Below are 25,185 nucleotides of genomic sequence, written 5' to 3'. Positions count from 1 at the left end.
TGTAACTTTTAGCAAAAGTTTAAATATAATACGCAAGGTTACGAAGGAGATAGAAAAAAGACTTATGTACATGAAATGGTATTGATCTTCAATCTCATCTCAAAATAGAATGAGATAGATTCAAATATAGGACCTGTTCTTTGCGGAGTCAGGAAGCATAATATAATGAATGATAGGAGTTTCAGATTTTGACATTCGTCACTGAGCCAACACCATTCATAAGTAGGTCTGTTTTATTATTGAAAAGAAACATGAGAGGCAAAGCATAGGCACCAGTACAAAAAAGGCTTATGAGCATAACACTTGATGTAGATGCTATAAAAAATGTGATGGTGGCAGCAATTAGCTTCCCAGCTTCTGGCTTTGCCAGGAAAAGTTGAGATGCTATCAACTTCATATGTTCAAAAATTCAACAAATAATTATAAAAACAAGTCCTCTCTCACCAAGGAAAATACTCTGAAAAATTCCACTTTTGCTGCCTGTATCAGCCAAAAATAAAATCAAGCTGACAAGAGTTAATAGAAACATGGATTCAAACAACACAAGTGATAATTACCTGGTATGCATCTCCATGCTCATGGTCATCATTTGGCTTTTTCCATACCTAGAGTCAATTGTCAGTTTAAGATAAACTTGAAGCACCATAATATTTTGGTCACATGCAAAGTCGTAGTCATTTTCTCTTCAATTACAGGAAACAAGTCAAAAAAAAAAAAAAGAAAAAACAGAATAAGTTATTCCCCAAGTCTGAATTCTCATCCTTCTCTAGAAAATCAGAGGATATGAAGACAATGAGAATTGAGACTCATAGTTTTGCTGATTCAAGTGGTACCAGGAGGTGTGACGTCACCAATTAAGGCCACCACACTGCCTCCTTCTTTCACTACCTTCACTGCCTTATTAATGTAGAAACAAAAAGGTTATGCGTTCATCCACCATCAATTCACTCTATCAAACAAGGCCCAAACAGATATGGAGCAAAGGAATTAAATTTCAATAAGCTAAAGTATGATAAAGGGCATTTCAAATAAAGGATAATAGTGCAATAAGTGACACTTCAAAATGAGCAATAAATACAAGAATTTACCAACTGCATTGTAAACTACATCGAATTTCTTTGCCAAATCTTCAAACTTCTCCTTAGGGTAGTCAATCGCCAAATCAGTTCCCAAGCTCTTCATTAGCTCCAGTTTTCCTGTGCTTGAAGTAGCAGCATGACTCTTGAGGCACCAAACACTTGTTTTGCATGCTGGCTCAAGCCATAAAAAAGGAGGAAAAATGGAATTATTATTTCTATATCGTATTCATTTGACTTATCCTAATCTTTTAGGGGGCAACAGCAGCACAAATTTTGTTCTGTGAGCCCCTATCTACATTTTTTACAACTAATAAGTGGAGGAACCCCATCTAACTGCAACAGAAGGTTCATATTTTAGGTACAAAAGATTTTTTTTCCACTGTAGGCCATGAATAGATAACATTTAAAGTGGAAAATAAATAATTAGGAACTGAAATTCAAATGCCTAGACGACAAGGTTTCCAACTCCACCAACACCGCCCAAAACAAGAATCGATTAACCAAAACAGAAAATCCAGTCCTTTCGAGACCATCATAGGTTGTCTCAATTGTAAGAGGAAGTCCACCAGCTTGAACAAAATCCAGATTCTTTGGCTTTAGAGACAACAGTTTCTCTTCCATAGTAGTGTATTTTGCAAATGAGCTAAGCAGCTTAAGCCTGTCCAATGTTTTCTCATTTATGTTTCCATATAACTCCGAATGGAGTAAATAGAAAGGGATCATGTAGAAACCCTCAAGTAATTACATATTTCTTCTTTAAAATGAATTTCAAAATTCTATAGATTGGTTACCAATAGTCCATGCAAGAACACACCTTCAAAGTGATGAAAACGTTTCCAATCTCTGATGGCAATCTTCCTTTCAAAAACCTTTGAAACAAGCTTAATTGCATAGTATTTCATGGGGGATGTCATATTTGGTATCAAGACTTTGTCATGCTAAAAGAAAATGGATGTGGAGGGTAACAATTTGGAAGGGATGAAGAGGTCAAAGTTAAGCATAATTTTTTTTTTCCTACAAAATTTCGTGTTCACTTGTTTAGGATTCTTTAGGGTGGGGCGGTTTGTCTTTTCCATATTTCATTACTTGAGGTCAAGGGTGATGGTTAAGCTTCTCTCGTTGAGCCCTTTTGTTTTTTGTTTTTTTTTCTTCTTTTTGAGGGTAGAATTTTCTCAATTTCTTTTGTGTTTTCAAATATGTTTTAGAAGTAAATTTTATGGATAATATTTTATTTTAATCATTCTTTATTGTATAATTATTTTTTTAAACTATTCTCATAAAATAACAAAAAAATAATAATTAAAATATGTTAAAAACAAACAAGGACCTTCTGACCATGGATTCCTTGTTTGCTTCACTCCATGCCTAACAATTTCCTCTTTCTTAGTATTTATTCTACAGCTTTACTTGTATAAATAAATGGTTAGTTCCTTCATCTATGAAGGGTAGCCAGAGAACTGTCATTGCCACTGAATACTGACACCATAATCACCTTCATTCTGCACATTCACATACACATTATTGCCTCTATGAATCCGAATGACCGGCCCTGGAAAGCTTTCATTCACAGTCAGCATGCTCTTTGTGCTGCACAACCTTGTGAAATTGGACTTCTTTAGCTACAGGAGATAAAAAAGAGAGGCACTATACAATGCAACCAACAAAAAAGACCCTGGATTCTGACAAAAACAGGCAAGTGTTAAGGTAATACTCAGAACAAAGTCATAAAAAGAGGACTTACAAAGCATATTCAAGGGAAATGTAGGTACTTTCATTATAAGAACAATTCAATTAGTAGTTGTTTCATTACAAGTATGTATATATACACACACGCAAAAAAATAAAAAAGGCCATGCTATGTGAGAACCCAAATATTTTGAGGAACAAAAGCTCACCAAATGACCAAATTACTAAAGAAGAAAGCATTGATAGAAGAAAAATGGATACAAGAGAGCTACTCACCATAACTGTAAATAATGAAATATTCACTTGAAGCGCAAAAGTGGGTGTTTTATTTTATTTTATTTTTCCATCATATGGACAGATAACATCATATGCAGGAACAGGTCTAAAGTGAGCATTGGGCAACTCTGCATAAACCACACTTGATAAACTCACTTGGATCAAGTATTAATGATTAAAATCATTTAAATACAAATCTTTACATTATCCTTTAACATTTTCTTTTCATTTAAATGCATTGTCATCATAATTTATAAGATGAATGCATTACTCCCAAATCAACCCATCTAATTCTCAATTCATCATAACCGAGGAACTGTCTCATTGAAGTCATGTGTTGCTTAAGCACCAGTTTTAATAATTTATCATCCCATAAAGCAACCATAAGTTCATATTTAACTTCAGACCCACCAAAGAGGAAATAAAAATTTCCAATACCTAACAAGTCAAATTATGAGCATAAATACATACATTTTAAGCATGAGTGATGAAATAGATAATACTATTCCCCAAGATTAACATAAGAACAATATAATAACAGTTGCAAATATATGTTGATTCATTCATAATACAAATAAGAGGCCTTAATGCATACTTCTTAAGCCATTGGCCTCAGATTCTTTAAGTTTTGCAGTGATAATCTCCTTGACAAACAACCGAAACATAACCAATCTAGACTCCACCAGCCAAGATACCATGATTTTCAATTATTATATGAGTAGAAACATTGAAAGAGTTGGACAATCCAGCAAAATTGATTCAGCCTATCATCTTTTTCAACAGCAGAATATGAAGGCATGCCACAATCCGAGATAGATAAAGGATGAAAACCAAATTTTAGATTTAAGTATACCGTATAGGTTGACGCACTATCCCCGGGGAAGACAAAACCATTTTTTTAGTATGCATGACTGTTTGATGGTGAAATGCTTTGAAAATAGAATCAGTTGTGTTTTACAAGCATGCCTTTGTTGAGTCAATAGGGAGTTATTTGAAGTTACTAAGTTTTTTACAAGGATGTACTAATATACTACACTAAATTGGGGGATTCTAAGTTAAATATTAAAAACCTACTGGGAGATTGTTGTTGTTGTTTCTATTACTACACTAAATTGGGGGATTCTAAGGTATTAGACTTGAAAGCAGTTAATAATTGAATCATAGTTGGTTTATGTTTGTTTCATACTAAGATTTGACAGTTATTGAAAACTTAGCTGCTGGTCTATATTTTTTTCTTCAGCATTTTTTTCCCTTTCTTCATATTGACATTGACAAGTTTTTGCTAAATTGGCAATACAGTTGAAGAAAATCAGTAGAGTTCCATTGATCCCTCAGGAGTTTATGATGTGGGTGGAGGTGAAAAAGAGATTAAAAGGAGTGAAAAGCCAGTTGAGCTTAGTTTTCTTGTTCTAACACTAAATCAAAATATTGTAGATGGGAGCAAAAATATCATTTGGACCCATTTATCCAGGCTGATTCTGAAGCAGGAAAATCTTACCTGGTTGAATTGTTTTACAAACAAGGGCCTCTTAAGCGGAAACCTACAAAACTGAAGAAATGATGACAATTAGGGGGGAAAAATCTCATTCAATTTCAGGTAAAGGAAGCATCATTGTGGTGTCTTCCACATGAAATGAAGTGTGAAGCAAATCCTGCATACATAAAAAAGAAAGACAAGGAGAACACCACAAGGCCTTCCTATCATTTGAACATAAATGAAAGAACTGGTGGAGGTGCCTCTCTTACATGCCATGCAGATGTAAAGGTGAATGGCAACTAAATGTGAAAGCAAAAGAAGAAATAGGGTGGTAGAAGTCATGCACAATTAGCTAGTAAATTTTTTTTTTGATAGGCAAATGCAGAAATATATTAGAAAATGGCACCTTGAGGTAAACCCAAAAGCATACAGGGGTATACAAGAGGCACCTTAAAGCACAAACAAAAGAAGAGAAAATACAAAACCATCCCTCATCTAGCGCCTAGCCAATAAAAAAAACTAAGTAAAGGAAGAGGACCTTCATTTACAACCGACTTAGTCCACAACCAAAGATTACAAACAAAAGAATTTTTCAACCTATGAATCGAAAAATCCTCATTATCAAAGGCAATCCTATTTCTTTCCATCCAAACCACCCAAAAAAGGCACAAAGGGGCTGTCTTCCACACCTTTCTACGCTTCTTGCCCGAGTTAAAGCCCCGACATCCTATAAGAGTATCTCTAACTGAAAAAGGGAGGACCCAAGTAACTCCAAAAAGGGCGAACAATAACTCCCATAAAACTCTTGACCTGGTGCAATGCATAAGAATATGATCAATAGACTCCTCTTCCTCACAACAAAGGAAACATCTATTAGCAAGAACCCGACCCCTCTTTTTAAGCTGATCTAGAGTAAGCACCTTATCCCAAGAAGCCTCCTAAGCGAAAAAACTCACTTTGGTAGGCACACTAGGGCTCCAGATCATACCATAAGGGAATAGATCAACTCTTCTTGAAGCTAGAACATTATAGAGGGATTTAACTGAGAAAATCCCATTCGAAGTCTCTTTCCACAATATTCTATCTTCCATAAGAGGAATAAGCCTTACTCCCCGGATTAACAAAAGAAGCCTCTCCACCTTCTCCACCTCCCAATCATTGAAGGGCCTAGAGAATCTAGGACTCAAACCCCTTCCTCTCTCGAAGGATCCAAAACTCCACTACCCAAGCCTCCTTAGAGGAAGCAAAAGCATACAAGGAGGGAAAAGAATTACAGAAGGCGAGGTTCCCACACCACTTATCTTTCCAAAATTTCACCCTTCTACCATTCCCCACTGAAAAAACGACTTTATTTTGCATAAGGGCACATTCCTTTCTTATTTCCTTCCAAAATCCTACTCCATAACTCTCCCTAACTTCTCTAGTAACCCAACCCCCTTCTTCCTCCCCGAACTTCCTACTAATGACATGCCTACAAAAATTCTCCCTTTCATTCGCAAAGCGCCAATTCCACTTGCATAGAAGGGCCCTATTGAGAGTAGATAGACGTCTAACTCCCAAGTCACCCTTCCTTTTGTCCAAACAAATGGTATCCCAATTAACTAGGTGAGGCTTCCTCTCCAAAGCACCCTCTCCCCACAAGAAATCCCTTTGAATTTTTTTCAACCTTAAACTAACCATTCTTGGCATTCGAAGTAAAGACATCAAGTATATGGGCATACTTGACAATGTACTACGAATTAGAGTGATTCTCCCTCCTTTGGATATAAATTGCCTTTTCCACAAGGCAAGCCTTTTCTGAAATCTCTCTTCCATCCCATCCCAAACGGCCACAGACTTGTGGTTTGCCCCCAAATGGATCCCTAAATAAGAAGAAGGCAGCATTCCCACTTTGCAACCAGCCTTGAGAGCCAAAGCCTCCAAATTCTCCACTCTACCAACCGACAAAATTTCGTTTTTGTCCAAATTGATTCTCAAACCTGATATGGTTTCAAACCACATCAACAACCAACTTAATCTTCGAAAGCTTCACAAAACACTAAGGTGTCGTCAGCAAACAACAAATAAGAGACCAAGGCCCCATCTTCACCCCTTCCATTTACTCTACAGCCTGAAAGGAACCCTCCCCCCCACTGCTCTAAGGATGAGCCTACTAAGGGCCTCCATTCCTATCACAAAAAGATAAAGGGAAAGGGGGTCCCCCTGACGCAGCCCCTTTGAACTGTTGAAGTAGCCTTCTGGAGTGCCATTGACCAAGACTGAAAATGATGCTGTAGAGATGCACCAGGAGATCCACCCGGTCCACTTCTCCCCAAATCCCATGCTTTGCACTACAAACAGCAAAAAATTCCAGTTTATGTGATCGTATGCCTTCTCTAGGTCCAATTTACATAACACCCCACTCTCGTTTCGTTTCAACAAAGAGTTTATTGCCTCATTGGCAATAAGGGCAGCATCGAGAATCTGTCTTCCTTCAACAAAGGCGTTTTGAGCTGAAGACACCACTTTGCCCACTACCTTCTTAAGCTTGTTAGCTAACACATTTGCCAACAGTTTATACAATCCTCCCACCAAATTGATCGGTCTGAAGTCTCTAAGGTCCTCGGCGCCTTTTTTTTTTTGGGATTAGGACCAAGAAGGTTGAATTCAGGCTCCTAACAAATCTGCCATGCTTGTGGAATTCTTTCAAAAAACCCATAACCTCTTCTTTGACAAAATCAGAAACTAAGGGGGAAACCATCTGGACCCGGAGCCTTGTCCCCTTTCAGATCTGAGAGAGCCAAGAAGACCTCATCCTTTGAAAATACCTCATCCAGTCTAGCTGCTTCCTCATCTCCAATCCTATTAAAGTCCAAACCTTCCATAGATAGGTGTCAACCCCCCGGATCAGTCAGAAGGTCCTTAAAAGCTCCAACCACACCCCTTTAATCTCCTGCTCCTCAGTTAACCAGATTCCGTCTATTTTAATCTTGGACAGACAGTTTCTCCTTCTATGGGAATTAGCCATCTTATGAAAAAAGCCTGTGTTTCTATCATCCTCCCTCAGCCACACTTCTCTTGATTTTTGTCTCCAAGAAACCTCCTCCATTAGAGCCCATTTTTCGAAATCCTCATTTGCTTCCTTTCTAGCTTCCAGTTCCTCAACTGATAATGGACGTAGCTTCGCCTGACCATCCCAGAAATCCACCTTGTCCAAGGCTAATTTCTTATTGACTCCCATCTTCCCAAAAACATCCTTGTTCCAAGACTTTAAGATAGCCTTCAAAGCCTTCAACTTCTCTGCAATGATGAAACTAAAGGATCCATTGAATCTTAGACTTTGCCACCACCCCTTCAACAGGTCCTTAAAACCCTCCTCCTTTAGCCACATATTTTCAAATCGGAAAGGGACATGCCCTCTTCTAACCCCTCCCCCATCCAATAGGATAGGAAAGTGATCTGACACTGGCCTAGGAAAAGTACTCTGCACTACCCCTTTAAAGTGACCCTCCCAATCCTCCGACACCAAGAAACGATCTAGCCTGATCATAGTTTGACTGTTCAACCCTCCGCTCCAGGTGAATGGACCCCCCTAAAGAGGGAGATCCCTCAGGTCCAGGTCATCAATCACTTCCGAAAATCTTCTCATTGAAGAAGACAACATCCCTTATCTTCTACTCTCATTCGGAAATCTAATCATATTGAAGTCTCCGTCGATACACCAAGGATCACTCCAAAGCCCACGGATGACCCCTAACTCTTCCCAAAACAATTCTCTATATCTTTCAAGGTAGGGCCATACACTCTTGAGAAAATCCAACTAAAGCCATCTTCACAATTCTTGAACCGACAGGAAATGGAGAAGAGACCCATCTCCATCCCTACCAGCTCCAATACTCTATTATCCCATAAAACCAGCACCCCTCCAGTTGCACCCCTCGCATTCAGGACTCCCCATTCTAAAAATCTCCCCACTCCAAGACTTCTCACCACCCCTATAGACATCTCTAACATTTTAGTCTCCTGCAGGCAGACCAAGTCCACTTTTTGGGAGTTGATTAAGGCCTTAATTAAACTCCTTTTATTTCTGTCATTTACCCCCCGGACATTCCAAGATAAAATTTTAATCTTTATTTAAAAACACAAAGCTCTATCCCCATTTCTTCTATCCGAACCTTTCTTTCTGTTTTCTCCTTCATAATTAATCGACCATTCCAGTTTTTTCACTTCCCTATCAAACCTAGACATTCCTGAAATTCCTTTCTTCTTGCCTTGATCCCTTCTGGTTTTCAACTTCAAAAGTAATTTAAGAATTTCCCCTTCGACACCTTCTGTCATGAACCCTAGAGTCTTACTGAACTTAGCCAAGCTATTTTCATCCCAACTGCTACCCTGGTCCTCATTTTCCTCCAGATCCTCACTCTCTTGCGACCTGTTACCCATATTTTTTTTCCCCTCTGTACCCGTCTCCCACGGACTGCCGTCAGTTAGCAAGGCACGCAGCGGAGCCTAACCCAACACATTCATCAATGACTTCCTTTCCTAAAACATCCCCCACCACCAAAGCCCGATCGCACCCAGAGAGAGGAGAAGAAGAGAAGAGGACCCGATTCCCACCAAAGACATCGGGAATGGACTCGTACCTGGATGCCTCTGCTGTTAGAGCTTCTACAGTCATTCGCGCTCTCGCTTTCATCGAGAGAGACTCTGAATCCCTCTAATCTCCTCCAAGAAAGCAAGCGACCCCCCGTCCTCCTTATTTTGACCACACGAAGCTTCCTTCGTAGCCCTAACTTCTATCTCCCCGACCTCGGCATGAAGAAAAGCCTTAACTCCTTTTATCCCCCCAAGCCTAAGCTCAAAACCTATGTCGACCCTCCCATCACAGCCCACAATCAAACCCTTAATGAAAAAAGGTCTGTCCTTGCAGCCCATCACCCACCCTTTTAACGTGATGGGCCTCGGCTCACAATCCGGCCCATACTTCTGGGCACCCTCAGAGGCTGGCTTGAGACTAGCCTCCCTAAGCTCGCTACTGAACTAGGCCTCCCAATCGGGCCCAAAATCAAAAGCTGCTGGCCCTGATTCAAGGCCTCCCAAACTGGCTACTTTCTCTGCACCTTGGCTTCTAATCCCAAGGCTATCTTCTCCATCAGTCACCTCCGCACCAGGCCCCCTTTCAGCCAACTCAGATGAAAAGCCTGTAGCCCCTTTTGAAGAGCTACCACAGGGTGACTCAACTACTCCTCCCTGCTCCTTTGGCTACCCATCCTTCACCAACATGCCTCATCTGCACTCAGCACGTGACCCACTCCATATTTCTGTTTCGTCCACTATAGCTCCTTTCTCTAGACAACTTCCCGCCGACACCACCTAAGAGAACCAAGGCGGGGATTCCCACCACAGCTGGACTGAGAAGCACCCCGTCTCATCCACAATCTAGACGAAGGTGTGTCCCTGCCCACCATCTTCACCAACAGTCTAACCCATTGCAACTCTGCCATTGAAGTCGTCTTGTTGTCTACATCAATGAACCCACCACAACCATCTCCTAACAACTTAAACACCTTGCGGTTCCATAAGTGAAGGGGAAGACCCACCACTCTCACCCATACCTTGTTAGCAAAGGCTTCATTGCTAAAACACCCCACCTCCAAGTGCCATCTTTCCAGCAATAACACACTGCCTAAAACCTTTCTCTTCCCTCTAGCAAGAACACGCTCGGCCTCACTAACCAATTCAAACTCAAAGAGCATTAGCCCACCTCCCATTATAGCTATGTCCAACTTGCCTTTGAGGAGCCAAGCGTGAACAACCCAGTTTTTCAGATATTCCAACTCAGGGGGATGAATCTCCACCTTTTCCCATCTACCCACTAAGCAACGACCCAACTGCTCTAATCTACCAGGCTTCACCCTCCTTCCCACTTCCAACCAGACCTTATCCCCAAGTATACCAATTTTCGATTTTGCTACATCCGCAAAGGTCCTTGGTTCAAGCTCCTTTTCCTTCTTCAGCACCTCAAGTGAAATGGGGTCCTTTAATCCTCCAAAAGGAGCTACCCTAACCTCTTTCAGCTTCTCAGCCAAGATATTCCACCCTCCAGATAACCCTTTCCCTTCTGGAAAAATTAAACAAAATCTTTTTGCCTCTAAATCACGAACAGAGCAGAGAAGAAATCTTCCCGCCTCATTTGTACAACGCTCCATTCTATACTTCCTTCCCTCCTCCTCCCAAACGAGGGACCAACTTCTATCATCTCTATCTCTATAGCAGGATTCAACTCCAACCAACAAGCTGCTGAGACTTGCATCCCCAAATCTAATCCAAGATGTTATCCCTTTGCATCTCTCCCAAATGCATCCTCTCAACTTGCCTCCAACTTCACCAATCACAAGTTCAAAAGCTTTGGACTACACAGTAAACCATCTTCTTCCTCCTCCAGATTTATGGTTAAAAGCCATATTTATGCAGGAATCAAAACTCCACAAAACTTTCTTTCCCCATAAGTTGATCTATAAAATTTTCTTTTTTGCTAGTAAATGCCATATCAAAACCCAAGTAAACCATTCCACTCATCCTAAATTCCCTGGCTGGGTACCCAAGCCCATTGAAAGAAACCACCAATACTTGATTCAAAAAATGTTCACTAAACTGCAGTTGCATCTGTAAGCAAGATGTTTGAATATGCTGATCACATTCTGATCCATTATAAGTCATGGTCTTTCGCGTTTTCACTGTTTGGCATGTTGTAGGTCCTTCTCAGTCAGTTTAGAGATATTTTGCTTAGTTGGCAAGGTGTAGTAGAGGCTAACACCCCTTTGTGTCTCTCCTGGATAATTTAGAAAGAGTGCAACAAGAGTCCTCTTTAGTGATGAAAAATATTCTTCCCCGGTCTAACCAGAAGTTGGGAATAGTTGGAAGTGTAAGTTTTGTCCATTGCCAGATATGGCCAAGACCTGGCGCCACCTAGAAATTCCAGGCCAAAGCCTAACCCGACCTTTCTGAGCTTTGTCTCGAGCATTGTAGCCTAAGCCCAGAAGGCAAGATTCCCACCTAAAATGCCGTTAAAATTCCAGCTTGGCAGATAAGCAGGCTATTTTTCATGCACAAAAGAGAATTTTCATATGCTGCTTTAACAGGTTCCACTTTACCTTCGCCTATATGTACTATTCTGTTGATTAACTACAGGAACCTGTATTAGAAAACCTGATTGAGCTCAGCCCACCCATTTAGGCTCATCAACAAACCAAAAACTCTCCACTCATGCTTGGACAAGAGATGACTTCCTCTGCTGAAAATTCTTCTACCAACAAGATGACAGCAAGACCATCTTTGGTCCACATTGACTAAACTCATCCAAAAATCAGCTGCCCATGCAGTAAAGGCTGGTGAAATCCATTATGATCATGTTCAGGAATCCTATATGCACATTATTCATCAAATAATGTTTGTCTTTGATAATTCAGAAGGAACAAAGTTACAGGCACAACATTCAAAAATCTGGATGGATATTAGGAAAGATTCTCAATAGGAATAGATTCATTACATAAAGAGTACATTAAAAAAAAAAAATTCAAAGGTCACACCTGCATGCAAATGTATAAGTTCATACAACCACATATTTCAAGCGGGAAGTAATTGAACTGTTTTGGGACAAAGTAGCATAGCAGCTTAGGAGTATATTGCTCAAGTCTAGGCAATCATATGAAATTTAATTGAAAGAAAAACCCAGTCAAATTCAATTGAAACAGAGAAAAAACTCGTTGCAGAGCCTCTCATAGCAGCATGTCTCTCTCCTGAAATGAAGGAAAGCATGAAGCAAATCCAATGTACCTAAAGAAGTGAGAACAATAAGAATTAAAGGAGGCTTTGTATTATTTAAATATAGTTGAAAGAAAAACATGTGGTATTGACTCTCACGTATGCTGTATATGTATAGAAAAAGACATACCAAGTTTTGTATGTAAAGGATGATTATTCATTCCTTAGAATCCATTAGGATACCATCAATATTCATTTTACTAGCTAGAAAAAATGGATAAAATAAATAAAATTAAAAATCATCCTGGTCAAATGAACACTGAACAATGTCTCAGAGAGAAGGATAAGTAGTTCTTCAAGGCAACTGACACAGCTAAGTAGACATGAAAACACAGAGGAACAACTTAGCAGAGTAGAAATGATCTTGAAACTCCACCAAGTTATTGCCAACTTCTTGGCTTGAAAGTTCAATTTGTTTTGTTGGTTTCTAATTTTTCTTAAGTGCTTGAACGAATCTTGTGTGCTCATTATTTTAACTCTTTGGATTTCACCATCATTTGGATTAATGCAGTCATAGTTTATTTGATGTTGGCAAAGAGAAAGGTTAGAGTCACTGTTTTGGTGATCTACTACTCAAGAGCTATGGTCCTTACACTTGATAAGCAGATTTGTGTTTCTATTTGATTCCAGGTGGTTCTTATATGCTTTCAATTCTTTCAGTGAATTGAGAACTAGGCATGTCAAAAGGGAACCTTTGCAACAGTGGGTACAGCAGCCTTCTCTTTGCATGACTGAGTATGAATCACCTCAAAAGTGTGGATCAAAAGAAGGGAAAACTAAAATCCACATTGAAAATACCGGATAATTCTTGCATAGGAGTGTTTTTGGTGATTCAAAAGAATCAAAACAAGGACTGTTCGGTTAATTAAGATGACAATTATTTTAAGTTATTAAAAACATATCAATCAGGAAAAATGAACAAAGATTATTCTGGTTGATGGTGTCCATCAAATCCATTAAAAATTTAAAAGAACGTCCTCCTAAAAATTCAGGGAAAGAGGCAAAAATTGGTAAAGGAATAGGATCCATACATTATAATTTGTTGATAGCAATCTTGTTTGTTGCTTTACCTCCTTGTCTGCTAGGATTTATTTAATCACAATGTATGCACATAAGTATTAAGGATTTCTAAGATTCATACATTATAATTTTGGGAGTGTTACTAAGTTTATGAAACTGAAAACCCACATTCTAGAGTTGGATAATTTTGAAGATCAGGGCTTGTTATGAGTTATCCTACTAAAGATGTGATACAGTGCAGAAAGTGTAAACTGGTTGCATTCAACTAAGAATACTGAAACCTAATCACATTCCATCCAACATGAAGATTGAGTCTTAGGAAGCCCCCTAAGTGGAGGATCTCTCTTTCCTTCCATTGATAGACATGTTCTCTAAAAAGATTTTGGCATTGTTTCCTAAACACCACTCTCATAACAATCATAGACCATCAGATCAAGATATACACCTTGATATATATCAAGACAGAGGGTAGAGACACTGTCCTAACAATCATGCACAATGAGATCCAGACATTGGTAGAGACAATGGCCTACATTTGCTTTGTGGAGTTCTGTAAGACTTTCAAAGAGGACCTGAGACTCAGAATTTTTGTTCTGGTATATATTGAGCAAATGTTTGTGATGCTTCCTATCAATTTGAGTTGGGTGTGGTGAGTTCCAACCCTAGAAAGATTGGTCCAACTCTAGGGAAACTTCACAATATAATGAAAAATTCTAGCTTGCATGTTGGTTCACTGCTTCAAATCATCGATTGAGACTTCTAATACTTGGTTTATTTAGAGTTTGTGATCTTTAGAACATTATATTTGTTAAGATTTTACAATCTTCTAAAGCATAATATAAAGAATGATTACCAGAATATCTAAAGATGACAGAGTACCTCCAGAACTTGTAGTTTGAAGGATTTTTCTGGGAATTAGCTGTCACAGTAAGTTCCTCCAAGTCAGGGAAAGCAACCAACCTGGAAAATCAATCAAACACAACAAAACAAAATTGTATTCCATCAACAAGATCATAGGTACATAGGTTAGTACTCAAAAGGAAGTGTTCTTTTACTTTCTTTTTGAAGCAAAGAGAACAGATAATGAAAGTTAGGAACTTAGGACTACTGGTTTTTCCTAGAAATTATAAAAAGAAATCATATATTACAGATCAAAGAGCGCCACTGGGATCATTAACATTTACCATTTGGCAAGGTTTGATGTGATATATATATATATATTAATTACAAACAACAACTTTATTGAAATGAAGTACAAGAAGGATGAGAAACTTAAGACAACCAATGAAAAAAAAAGAGTATAAGATGGTTTGCCAAAAATAAAACAAATTAGCAACTTAACCATGTAATAAAAATGTACGAGGACACTCCTCAACCCAAGGAGGTGAGAAATCTCTCACAAAAGACACCAACTCACTAGCTTCTCACTTGGCTAGTTAATCTGCCACATGATTTTCTAAGCAGGAAGTCTAGGACAAAGAAACACCTAAGCCACTAGTGATATCTACGATTTGGTGGAGCCACCCATCACACTTCAGGGCCTTATTTGTTGGTAGTCATGAAAGGCCTCTGCTCTTAGAGGAGCCCTAGAGTTTCAAATGAAACTAAATGAACAAAAAGGGAGTTTGGTGCAGGCACTAACAAAAAATCGAGTTTGACTGGGGGGGAAAAAATTCAATTGCCAGAACTCAGTTTGAACAATTTGACAAACATTTTGGACTCCAGAGCAACCTGCTAATTGGCTCTAGTTATTAGTCCAGTTGTTTTATGAGTTGAATCAAATTGTTCCAACTATATTTGATCAAGCTCTTTGAACCTATGTGCAATTATTTTTAAGCATAAAATTTAATTTTATAACAAAATAAATAATTTTTCCAAAAAAAAAAAAAAAGTGACAAATTACTGCTTTTCAACACAATAAAAGCATTGATAATTTTAACAATTGATTTTCCAATTCTCAAATTGTGGATAATTGAAACTAGATTTCAATTCTTCATGAATCTCAATTTTTAATAATTTGTACCATTTATTTTTTGTGATGTATATTGGTTGTTAATTGATTTGTCTTTATAATTGGAATAAACTGAACATTATAAAACAATATCAGATGTATTTTGATTTCATGAAATAAATGAAACAATTTTTCTTAATCAATTAAACAAATAAATATGTAAAATGCAACACCTAAAAAAGATAAAATAAAATAAATTTAAAACCCATACCAACCCGTTTCACAAAAATTAGAACTCGCAAACAGTAGTAAAACATATATTATTATTAGATCCTTGACATGATCGATTGGAGAGCTGCCCTATCCATCAGCAGTAAGGAAAAATTGATCTGATGCCGTTAATGACATATATTATTAAGTTTGGATGGTGTGTATCAAATAGGGAACAAAACTATGAATACGAGGATCCAATGTGTTTAGAGTAAGCAGGATGGCAAACCATAGCTATGTGGTTTAGGGATTCATATTCTTTTATTTCTAATAACCCAAACTTGTGAGATGGGTTTGGGACATTAGAGTTAGCCCACCCACCCTTTGGTTAAACACTTTTCCCTCTTCTAATAAGCAAGCAAAAGTATGGATATAAATGAAAAAGACTACATTTAGGGATTGAACAAAAGAGAGCCTGAAGATGGAGGTAAAGAAAATATAGGGCTAGGTGTGACGGGATCATTAACAAATGCAATTTGAATGAATGAAAATGTCTCGAATGTGGGTGTCACATGTATGCTTTGGATGTTCTTGGGTCCCACTCTTACCACTAGACTATCCTTATATATGTTAGGCTTGTTTTCTAAGTCTATTTTGAGTGAGCAATTTTTAGGCCTAAAAATGATTTTTCAAACTGATTTTTGACATTTAGGATTTTACTAATTTCATAATAAAATATCTCATTTTTATAATATTTTTTTATCATAAAATTGAGTAAATAAAATAAAAAATGATTAAAAACATGATAGAATTAAAAATATAAAAATAAAATATTTATTTTTCATTATCAATTTATTAACTTTTTAAATATAACATTTGCATGTACACATCTTCTTTTTAATATCTTTTTATTTTATTTTATAATCTATTATCTTAATTTCACTTATACACTGAACTTCTCTCTTTTACTATTTTTAATATTAATGTTTTTATTAGTTTTCTTTCAATGTTAATCAATTTTAAAAGTTTTACTTTATGAAATAGTGATAATGAGTTATATAAATTATTGGAGTTAAAGATTTAAATTACAATCCTACTAAATTTTAATTTTTGTAATCTGAAAAAAAAAAAATCTAAATAGAGAAAAAAAATGTTGAAGAAAAAAAACATAAACAAAAGATACTAATTAATAGAGTGGTGACTTTTTATATTTTATTTTATATTTTCATGTGGGAATTTAATATTTTCTTTTTAAGTTATTAATTTTAATTTTTTATTTAACAATTACTAATATAATTTTTATTTAATTTTATAAGGGAAAGGGATAAGAAGATGTATTTTCGTAAGAAACATTAGATGGTTCAAGTATTTAAGTATCAAATTATTAGGTGTTATTCTAGGATTAGGGAAGTCAATTTTTTATTCTTTTTGGTTGAATGACTTTACTTTCATAATAATGTTGTTTAGAACTTGAGTTTTAAAATAGCAAACATGAAAGTAGGTTCATGATTTTTTAACTTAATGCATGCAAATTCTGGGTTACAATTAGCACAACATATGGTATCCCTCTAACATAATGGTAGTACCAAATCATTCCTAAATTCAAGAACATGATTTACAATGCTAAAGCCTAATAATAATTATGGTGTCATCTAAAGCCTAAACCATTTGATGATCAAATTGACATGTTGTTAGTCCTATTTATTTATTTATTTTTCAAGTAGGCTTTTGATTACCTTTGAAAGGCTTGGAGGTTGCTTTAAAATGTTGTCACTCTGGTTGCAGAATTAGAGATCATAATTGAGTAAATTGCAAGTGAACTTGATTTTCCTAACAGTCAATAACCAACCAAACATCGATTGTTGCACAATGAACATACAAGTGAAAAAGTCATGTTATCTAAGGTTGATTATCCAAAAAGAACATTCTAACCAATTTAGACTCATTTAATAAATGAAGAGATTTCTGCTCTAATGATTATTCTCATAAGACATTCTTGAATATATTTGACTAAAATCATATGTCAAGCCAAACTCTGAACATTCTATCAAATAATATTATGAATCCTTTATCTACTATTAGATTTTATTTAGCGAATTTTCACGGTGTCATATTTCACCTTTGAAAGCAATATTTCATAATTGAAGACATGATTAAAAATTTACTCAAACAATATACATAAATTTAGCAAATAACAAAGATTCTTTTATCATATGTATTTTATAATTTATGAAATGTCAACACACACAATACAAGAAGTTGAATATTAATAAATTAAAACTTTCATCGTTGTGCAAGACCACACACTTAACAAACCATTTTATTAGGGATATAACAATGAACATAACAAAATGCATATGAAAATTTAGCATGTGTTTGAATAAATAAACTCCTATCAAATGAAGGAAATGATTGAAGGAAACATCATTGACAATTTCTCGAACATCATTAATAATTTCTCTTTCAAAGGCTGCATCTGCACTTCATCTCAAATAGGGCAAAACATAAAGTACATCCAGCGTACCTAAAAAAAATGATAAGAACAAAAGAAAATGATACCATTTAAATATAAATAATGTAAAACTTAGCAATAATATTTATAGAATGTATTATAAAGAAACAAAACATATTCTTACTTCCGGATAAAAAAAATGGATTCCACCTCCATCCTATTAATATTTAATATTTTTTAAAATTAAAATTTCTTTAATCATGTTTTTCAATTCCTTTATATTTGATTTATTATTCAATTTGTATATTATTTGAAAACAATTTTTTAATTAATTTAAGAAATTTATTATTACATGTTAATAGTAACATACAAAATATTATTCTTTGTTTGATATTCATCTTGAAAGTTATACTTATCATAAATTTATATTATATCATTTGCATACTATACTAATTTCAATTAGCAAAGGTTTTTTTTCATTATAAAAAGGTGTATTATTTAGTTAAATTAGATGAAAATAAAGGAAGTTAATTATTATGAATGTAAAAGGATAGAATATTTACAATTTTTTTAATCTATTAGAAATAAATCCTATAATTTTTTTTAATGAGGGTGATTTGACGGTATTTTGAAAGAATGATAGTTAATCTCTTATATGAAATATATTTAAAATTAAATTTTAAATTAATTTAATAATTTGTTATTAAAAATTGATATAATCTTCATACTTTTTTATTTTTACAGAATATTTCTATCAATAATTTTAAAAAATAGTATAAGAAGAAATAAAAAGTATGGGAGATAAAAATAAAAAAGTATGGGAAAAAACTAACCTTCTCACAAAAGAGTACTACATCTTTCGCAGGTCTTCCATACTACAATCAGTGATATGTAGTTCTTGAAGGTTTTGAATATTCATGAGTGTCATAAGAGAGGAAATATGTTTCATCCTATCATTCCCGTCTTCAATCCATCTTAACCTAGGCAAGTTCTTCAATTCAAGGTTTCTAACTTTGAGAGGATCTCAACATTTCCATCAATTTCTTGAAGGATAATCACATGCTCTAGGAGTTCACAATCTTGCACATCTATCTCTTTTAAAATTTGGAAGCTGTGTATCAAATGAGCTAGGACAAGATTGAGTAGACATGGACATGTGTACACGCTTAAGATCTGTAGATTGGAGAAGGATTCAAATGGAAGTTGATGATGCCATATATCCTTCAACTTGGGCAGATTTGTGAGTGTCAACCCCTCTAACTTAGGGAATGAAACCTATAACATGATACATGACATCATCAATTGGAAAGTTATAATAAATATAAATATATTTCTTAAATATAATTCATCAACTTGGGATTATTCACATGTTTACTTTAATTAGATTTATAAAAAAAAAATGAAAGGATAAGGGATTCTCATGCTTATGCCACAAATTATTTTTACTCATATAAATAATTTCTTATTTTAAATCATATGCATTCTTTTATTTTTCTCTCATTAATAAATTCTTGTGAATGCCTTTTTTAAATTTCCTTTTTCTTTTAAAATTTTTGATGATTTCACTCTTAAATTTGTTTTGTATTTAATCCTATTATCTTGACTTTTTTTCTTATTTAAAGTAAAATTATACTTATAGTTTTTTCTTATTTAAATACTCATTCCTATTAATATTTAATATGTTTAAAATTAAAATTTCTTTTAACCTTATTAGTTTTTCAACTCCTTCACGTTTTATATATTATTTGTTATTTTTTATATTATTTAAAAGGAAATGTTCAAATAATTTTAACATGATGGAGTTTGGAAAGTGCATGTGGGCCCACTCTAGTTTTTCTTTTGACTTATATCAATATAAAGTGGTGCAAAAAAAATAAATAAATAAAACCAATGAAATTGGCTAATAAGCTTTAACATACCTTATGACTGAAAAATGAGTCTTCCGACCTTGCATTTGTACTCAAAGATGTGGAAGATGTTGTTTCTAACTCGGAACTGAAGTTGATGAGCTGTGGTAGACTCTCAAGTTTCAAGGATCGCAATTTTGGGAATAGTTGCATGTTGGTCCCAACATGTCCATCTTCTTTTATTTCTGACTCCCTTTCATATGCTATTATTTGTTGCATGGCATTGCAATATTCTATTGACATTTCTTCAAGTTGGGAAAGGCCTCTAGCCGTGGAGAGCAAAAGGAGAAATTGCATGCCCTTGGGGACACAACAAATGGTTGCATGTCAACTGGTATTGTCTAATTATTGGTTACTTTATTTTTTACATCCTTTGCCATTGGGTTAGACTTACACTCCTAGATTTTCTGCATGTTTCTTTTTTCGATTAGTTATTTATTTATTATTTACAGGACCTCATTTCAATCATACTGGAAAAGAGCATGGTGCTCCTGAAGACGAGAATCGTCATGCTGGTGATTTAGGAAATGTCATTGTTGGTGAGGATGGTATGTACTATGTACTTCATTGTAATTAACTATTACTAGAATACCATTAGAAGCATTATTATTGTTTGCCCGACATTGCTCTATGTGATATGAATGGAATATCTGGATTGTATATCTAGTTCAGTTATGTTATTTGAACTTTCTTAGCCATTAAGGTGTTTTCATTTGATTGTGTGCTTTTCAGGTACTGTTAATTTCAAAATTGTTGACAAGCAGGTAGGTTTTTTTTTACCTCTTTGTCTTCTTTTTCTTTTTATTCTTTTTACCAGCTAGGTTGAAATTTGGTTCTTGTTATCTAAAAAATGTATTTGTCTCTGTTTAAAGATTCCTCTCACTGGATCAAACTCCATTGTTGGAAGGGCTGTTGTTGTCCATGCTGATCCTGATGATCATGGAAAGGGTAAGCTGTAAAACTTCTATCCATGAAGCTTTTTTTTTCAGGTGTTTCCATTTTGTGCTACTGTTCTTCTATGCCCTGTGGATTACTAATGGATAAGAATGAACAGTCCAGTCCTAGCTTATGACAAATGTTAATTTATATTTTGCTGGAACATTATTAAGTTCCATCTTACAGAGTTTGGACAAACGTATGTATACTTATTCCATCATTTTGTGCACAGTAATTATTTTTATTCTTATCATGGGTGCTATGCGGGATGACTATTTTTATTAATCTGATACAAGTTGTGCAAGATGAATTTTACAGAAAAGAAATGCTTTGAAAATAGAATCAGTTGTGTTTTACAATTATGCCTTTGTTGAGTCAATAAGGAGGCATTTGAAGTTACCTCATTTTTACAAGGAAGTACTAATATTCTACACTAAATCGGGGGATTCTAAGTTAAATATTAGAAACCCACAGGGAGATTTTTGAAATATCGCTGAGATCCAAGTCATCCGACACCCAGCCTGCCTTAAAAATCAAGCTGAAAAATTCAGTTTATCCATTGCATGGTTGACATCTGTGTGAGAACTTAAATATCCATCTCATCCTCGCTTAACATTGTTAACAAAGTTCATGTTTGGATTAGGGGTAAAATGGGCCTTACTTTTATTAGAACTGAAAGCTTCTTCACAAAATAGAAGTAGGTTTTGTTGACATCACAAATTTTATGTGATGTGAGTGATTGCAAAAGAGGGGTTCTAAGAGTTATGGTTTAAAGTTATTCTGACTCGCTTTTGGGCTTCTGCTATGATCTCCAGAAGCCACATATGCTAGCTGCTGGAGCATTATTAAGTTTTTCAGGCCCTGGTATCGAGGTTGATTGGTTCCTTGATATATGCTTGCCATTCACCAGTACCATTTGGTTAGAAGAGAATACTTGGCTGGTTAGTCTGTTTTTATTGTTTGGAAAAAAAAACTCCGAATATGGCCCAAGTGGGAATGGCTTGACTTTGTTAGAATATGGACGTATGTGTTCCTATTTTTCTTATTTTTATTCTTATTTTACCTTTGAGCATATCTTTGCTTTCTGAGCATGCAATAACAGTTTCTTTTCTATATTTTTTAGGGGGCATGAGCTCAGCAAAAGCACGGGAAATGCTGGTGGCAGAGTAGCCTGTGGTAAGCATATTTCTTTCTTTTCTTTTCCTTTCCTTTGTAGTGAGAAGGGGGGCTTTGGTTGGTACATGAAAATCAAATCATGCATTTGGTTTTTTTTTTTTCATGTAATTTGAAATGAAATAAGATAAATCACTTTGTTTCTTATGCAATTTTTGTTTGCATTTAAAAATTTTGAGATACTATAATCATTTCAAGTATGAGTGAGTGCTTTCAATATTTAGTTTTTTTTATTCTCTTTTTTTCCTCCCCACCATAGCAGACTGAGAATTTCTTTTCCAAATTATTATGGGGATAAAACGGAATGATTGCACTATTATTTGTTCTTTAAATGCACTTGTAAGATAAATTTTGTCTATAATGTTATTTGGGATCATCAAAAGATGCATATGGGTTCTCTATTAGACTTCTACATTTCTTAGGTTTTTATCTTATTCATTTGTCCCTAACGTTGTGTGTTTGTTTACCTCTTTGTAGCCTGTGGAGTTATCGGATTGCAAGGCTAAAAAACTAGCTCTACCGACACTCATGGTAAACATATGTAGTTGAAGACATTTGTTTTGTCATGCATGAGAGATCCCTAGACAAGACTCAAAAACTTGAAAGAATAAAGGGAAGAAGGTTGTCCTTTATGGTGTGATGTATGATGTTATGATCTTAAATCTTGTGTTATTTCCCAGTTATATCTAAAACTTCCTCTGGTTTTGCATGTCTCACAAGTGTTTTTGGTAGTTCTCTTAGTTTGGATTTGGTAAGGAATGGATAAAATAAATTAAGATAGACAAAGATTCAATATGCATTGACATTAAGAATGAAAGCTTGGATGGTGTGTATCAAATAGGGAATAAAACTATGAATATGAAGGTCTAATGTGTTCGGAGTGGGATAGCGAACCATAGCTATGTGGTAGGACCTTGGTTACTAGCCCTTCTAATCAACCTCAACAGATTTAGACTTAAGTGGTATCATCTAAATGTGTCTAGGGATATTTCTTTATCCGAATGCGACTCTTTCTATATCTAATTGATTTCTTAAGAAGATCAAACAAGTGTGAAATATAGCTAGTGGTAAAAACCTTGATCTTAATAAAAGCTCATTAATAGTCAAAACATTAAAATTTAAAAATAAGATTATTTTAGTCTCCAACTTAAATATAACATTTGTTTGTACATATCTTTTTAATATCTTCAGTTTTTTTCTCACAATCTATTATCTTAATTTCAGTTCTTTGGTTAACTTCTCTCTTTTATTATTTTTTAATTTAATTTTTTAATATTAATGTTTTTATTGGTTTTCTTTCAATGTTAATCAATTTAAAAAGTTTTATATGGTATCCCTCTAACATAATGGTAGTACCAAATCATTCCTAAATTTGAGAACCTGATTTACAATGCTAAAGCCTGATAATAATTATGGTGTCATCTAAAGCCTAAACCATTTGATGATCAAATTGACATCATGTTAGTCTTATTCATTTATTTATTTTTAAATAGGCTTTTGATTGCCCTTGAAAGGCTTGGAGGGTTGCCTTAAAATTGTCACTCTGGTTGCGGAATTAGAGATCATAATTGAGTAAATTGCAAGTGAACTTGATTTTCCTAACAATCAATAACCAACCAAACATAAGTAGATCGATTGTTGCACAATGAACATACAAGTGAAAAAGTCATGTTATCTATGGTTGATTATCCAAGAACATTCTAACCAATTAGACACATTTAATACATGAAGAGATTTCTACTCTAATGATTATCCTCATAAGACATTCTTGAATATATTTGACTAAACTCGTATGTCAAGTTAAACTTTGAACATCCTATCAAATGATATTATGAATCCTTTATTTACTATTAGATTTTATTTAACGAATTTTCACGGTGTCATATTTCACCTTTGAAAGCAATATTTCATAATTTAAGGCATGATTAAAAATTTACTCAAACAATATACATAAATTTAGCAAATAACAAAACTTCCTTTATCATATGTATTTTATAATTTATGAAATGTCAACTCACGCAATACAAGAAGTCGAATACTAATATATAAAACTTTCATCATTGTGCAAGACCACACACTTAACAAACAATTTATTAGGGATATAACAATGAACAAAACAAAATGCATATGAAAATCTAGCATGTGCTTGAATAAATAAACTCTATCAAATGAAGGAAATGATTGAAGGAAACATCATTGACAATTTCTCAAACTTCATTAATAGTTTCTCTTTCAAAGGCTGCATCTATACTTCATCTCAAATAGGGCAGAACATAAAGTATATCCAGTGTACCTAAAAAAAATGATAAGAACAAAAGAAAATGATACCATTTAAATATAAATGACCTAAAATTTAGCAATAATATTTATAGAATATATTATGAAGAAACAAAACATATTCTTACTTCCGGATAAAAAAAATGGATTCCACCTCCATCCTATTAATATCTAATATTTTTTAAAATTAAAATTTCTTTAATCATGTTTTTCAATTCCTTTATATTTGATTTATTATTCATTTGTATATTATTTGAAAACAATTTTTTTTATTAATTTAAGAAATTTATTATTACATGTTAATAGTAAACATACAAAATATTATTCTTTGTTTGATATTCATCTTGAAAGTTATACTTATCATAAATTTATATTATATCATTTGCATACTATACTAATTTGAATTAGCAAAGGTTTTTTTTTCATTATAAAAAGGTGTATTATTTAGTTAAATTAGATGAAAATAAAGGAAGTTAATTATTATGAATGTAAAAGGATAGAATATTTACAATTTTTTTATTCTATTAAATAAATCCTATAATTTTTTTTAATGAGGGTGATTTGATGGTATTTTGAAAGAATGATAGTTAATCTCTTATATGAAATATATTTAAAATTAAATTTTAAATTAATTTAATAATTTGTTATTAAAAATTAATATAATCGTCATACTTTTTTATTTTTATAGAATATTTATGTCAATAATTCCAAAAAAAAAAGTATAAGAAGAAATAAAAAGTATGGGAGAGAAAAATAAAAAATATGGGAAAAAACTAACCTTCTCACAAAGAGTACTACATTTTCCGCGAGTCTTCCATACTCAATTAGTGATATGTAGTTCTTGAAGGTTTTGAATATTCGTGAGTGTCAGAAGAGAGGAAATATGTTTCATCATATCATTCCCATCTTTGATTCCATCTCAGCCTAGGCAAGTTCTC

General features: G+C 34.6%; 3 protein-coding genes and 1 long non-coding RNA gene across 10 annotated transcripts in view; 1 reads left to right on the top strand and 3 right to left on the bottom strand.

Annotated features, from left to right (window-relative positions):
* Window positions 1–202: 202 nt before the first annotated feature.
* Window positions 203–3,934, bottom strand: LOC117930234. 5 transcript variants are annotated; one of them, XR_004653883.1, is made up of 5 exons: window positions 3,895–3,934; window positions 2,572–2,675; window positions 1,089–1,250; window positions 558–605; window positions 203–480 (listed from the first exon to the last, which is right to left on the bottom strand). It is a non-coding gene; the product is annotated as an uncharacterized LOC117930234 (long non-coding RNA). The 5 variants fall into 5 exon arrangements; XR_004653880.1 differs by having other exon boundaries at window positions 2,572–2,698; window positions 3,895–3,928; XR_004653881.1 differs by lacking the exon at window positions 3,895–3,934 and adding an exon at window positions 3,637–3,844 and having other exon boundaries at window positions 2,572–2,698.
* Window positions 3,935–6,621: 2,687 nt separating this feature from the next.
* LOC117930550 lies at window positions 6,622–7,382 on the bottom strand. Its single transcript, XM_034851191.1, has 2 exons — window positions 7,256–7,382; window positions 6,622–7,052 (listed from the first exon to the last, which is right to left on the bottom strand). Exons 1-2 carry the CDS (start codon window positions 7,380–7,382, stop codon window positions 6,622–6,624), a joined length of 558 nt encoding a protein of 185 aa, XP_034707082.1.
* A 4,609-nt stretch (window positions 7,383–11,991) lies between these two features.
* LOC117930230 overlaps window positions 11,992–25,185 on the bottom strand; it is a 47,002-nt gene continuing 33,808 nt past the window's right edge. For 2 of the 3 annotated variants that reach the window (XM_034850764.1, XM_034850765.1), the window contains one exon: window positions 24,079–24,263. Coding sequence is in view for 1 of the 3 variants with exons in the window: in XM_034850765.1 (XP_034706656.1) it covers window positions 24,228–24,263 (36 nt within the window). In the remaining 2 variants the exon portion in view is untranslated. Of the gene's footprint in view, window positions 12,334–24,078; window positions 24,264–25,185 lie in introns of those variants that run through there. The other variant, XM_034850768.1, reaches the window with a different exon arrangement.
* On the top strand, window positions 13,866–20,835 carry LOC117930549 (superoxide dismutase [Cu-Zn]-like). Its single transcript, XM_034851190.1, has 5 exons — window positions 13,866–13,937; window positions 20,114–20,195; window positions 20,314–20,409; window positions 20,594–20,625; window positions 20,734–20,835. Exons 1-5 carry the CDS (start codon window positions 13,866–13,868, stop codon window positions 20,818–20,820), a joined length of 369 nt encoding a protein of 122 aa, XP_034707081.1. The 3' UTR covers window positions 20,821–20,835.

The sequence above is a fragment of the Vitis riparia genome, chromosome 14, assembly GCF_004353265.1.
Source record: "Vitis riparia cultivar Riparia Gloire de Montpellier isolate 1030 chromosome 14, EGFV_Vit.rip_1.0, whole genome shotgun sequence".
NCBI lineage: Eukaryota > Viridiplantae > Streptophyta > Magnoliopsida > Vitales > Vitaceae > Vitis > Vitis riparia.
The sequence above is the reverse complement of the archived record's forward strand: the minus strand, read 5'-3'. Positions and strand labels throughout refer to the sequence as shown.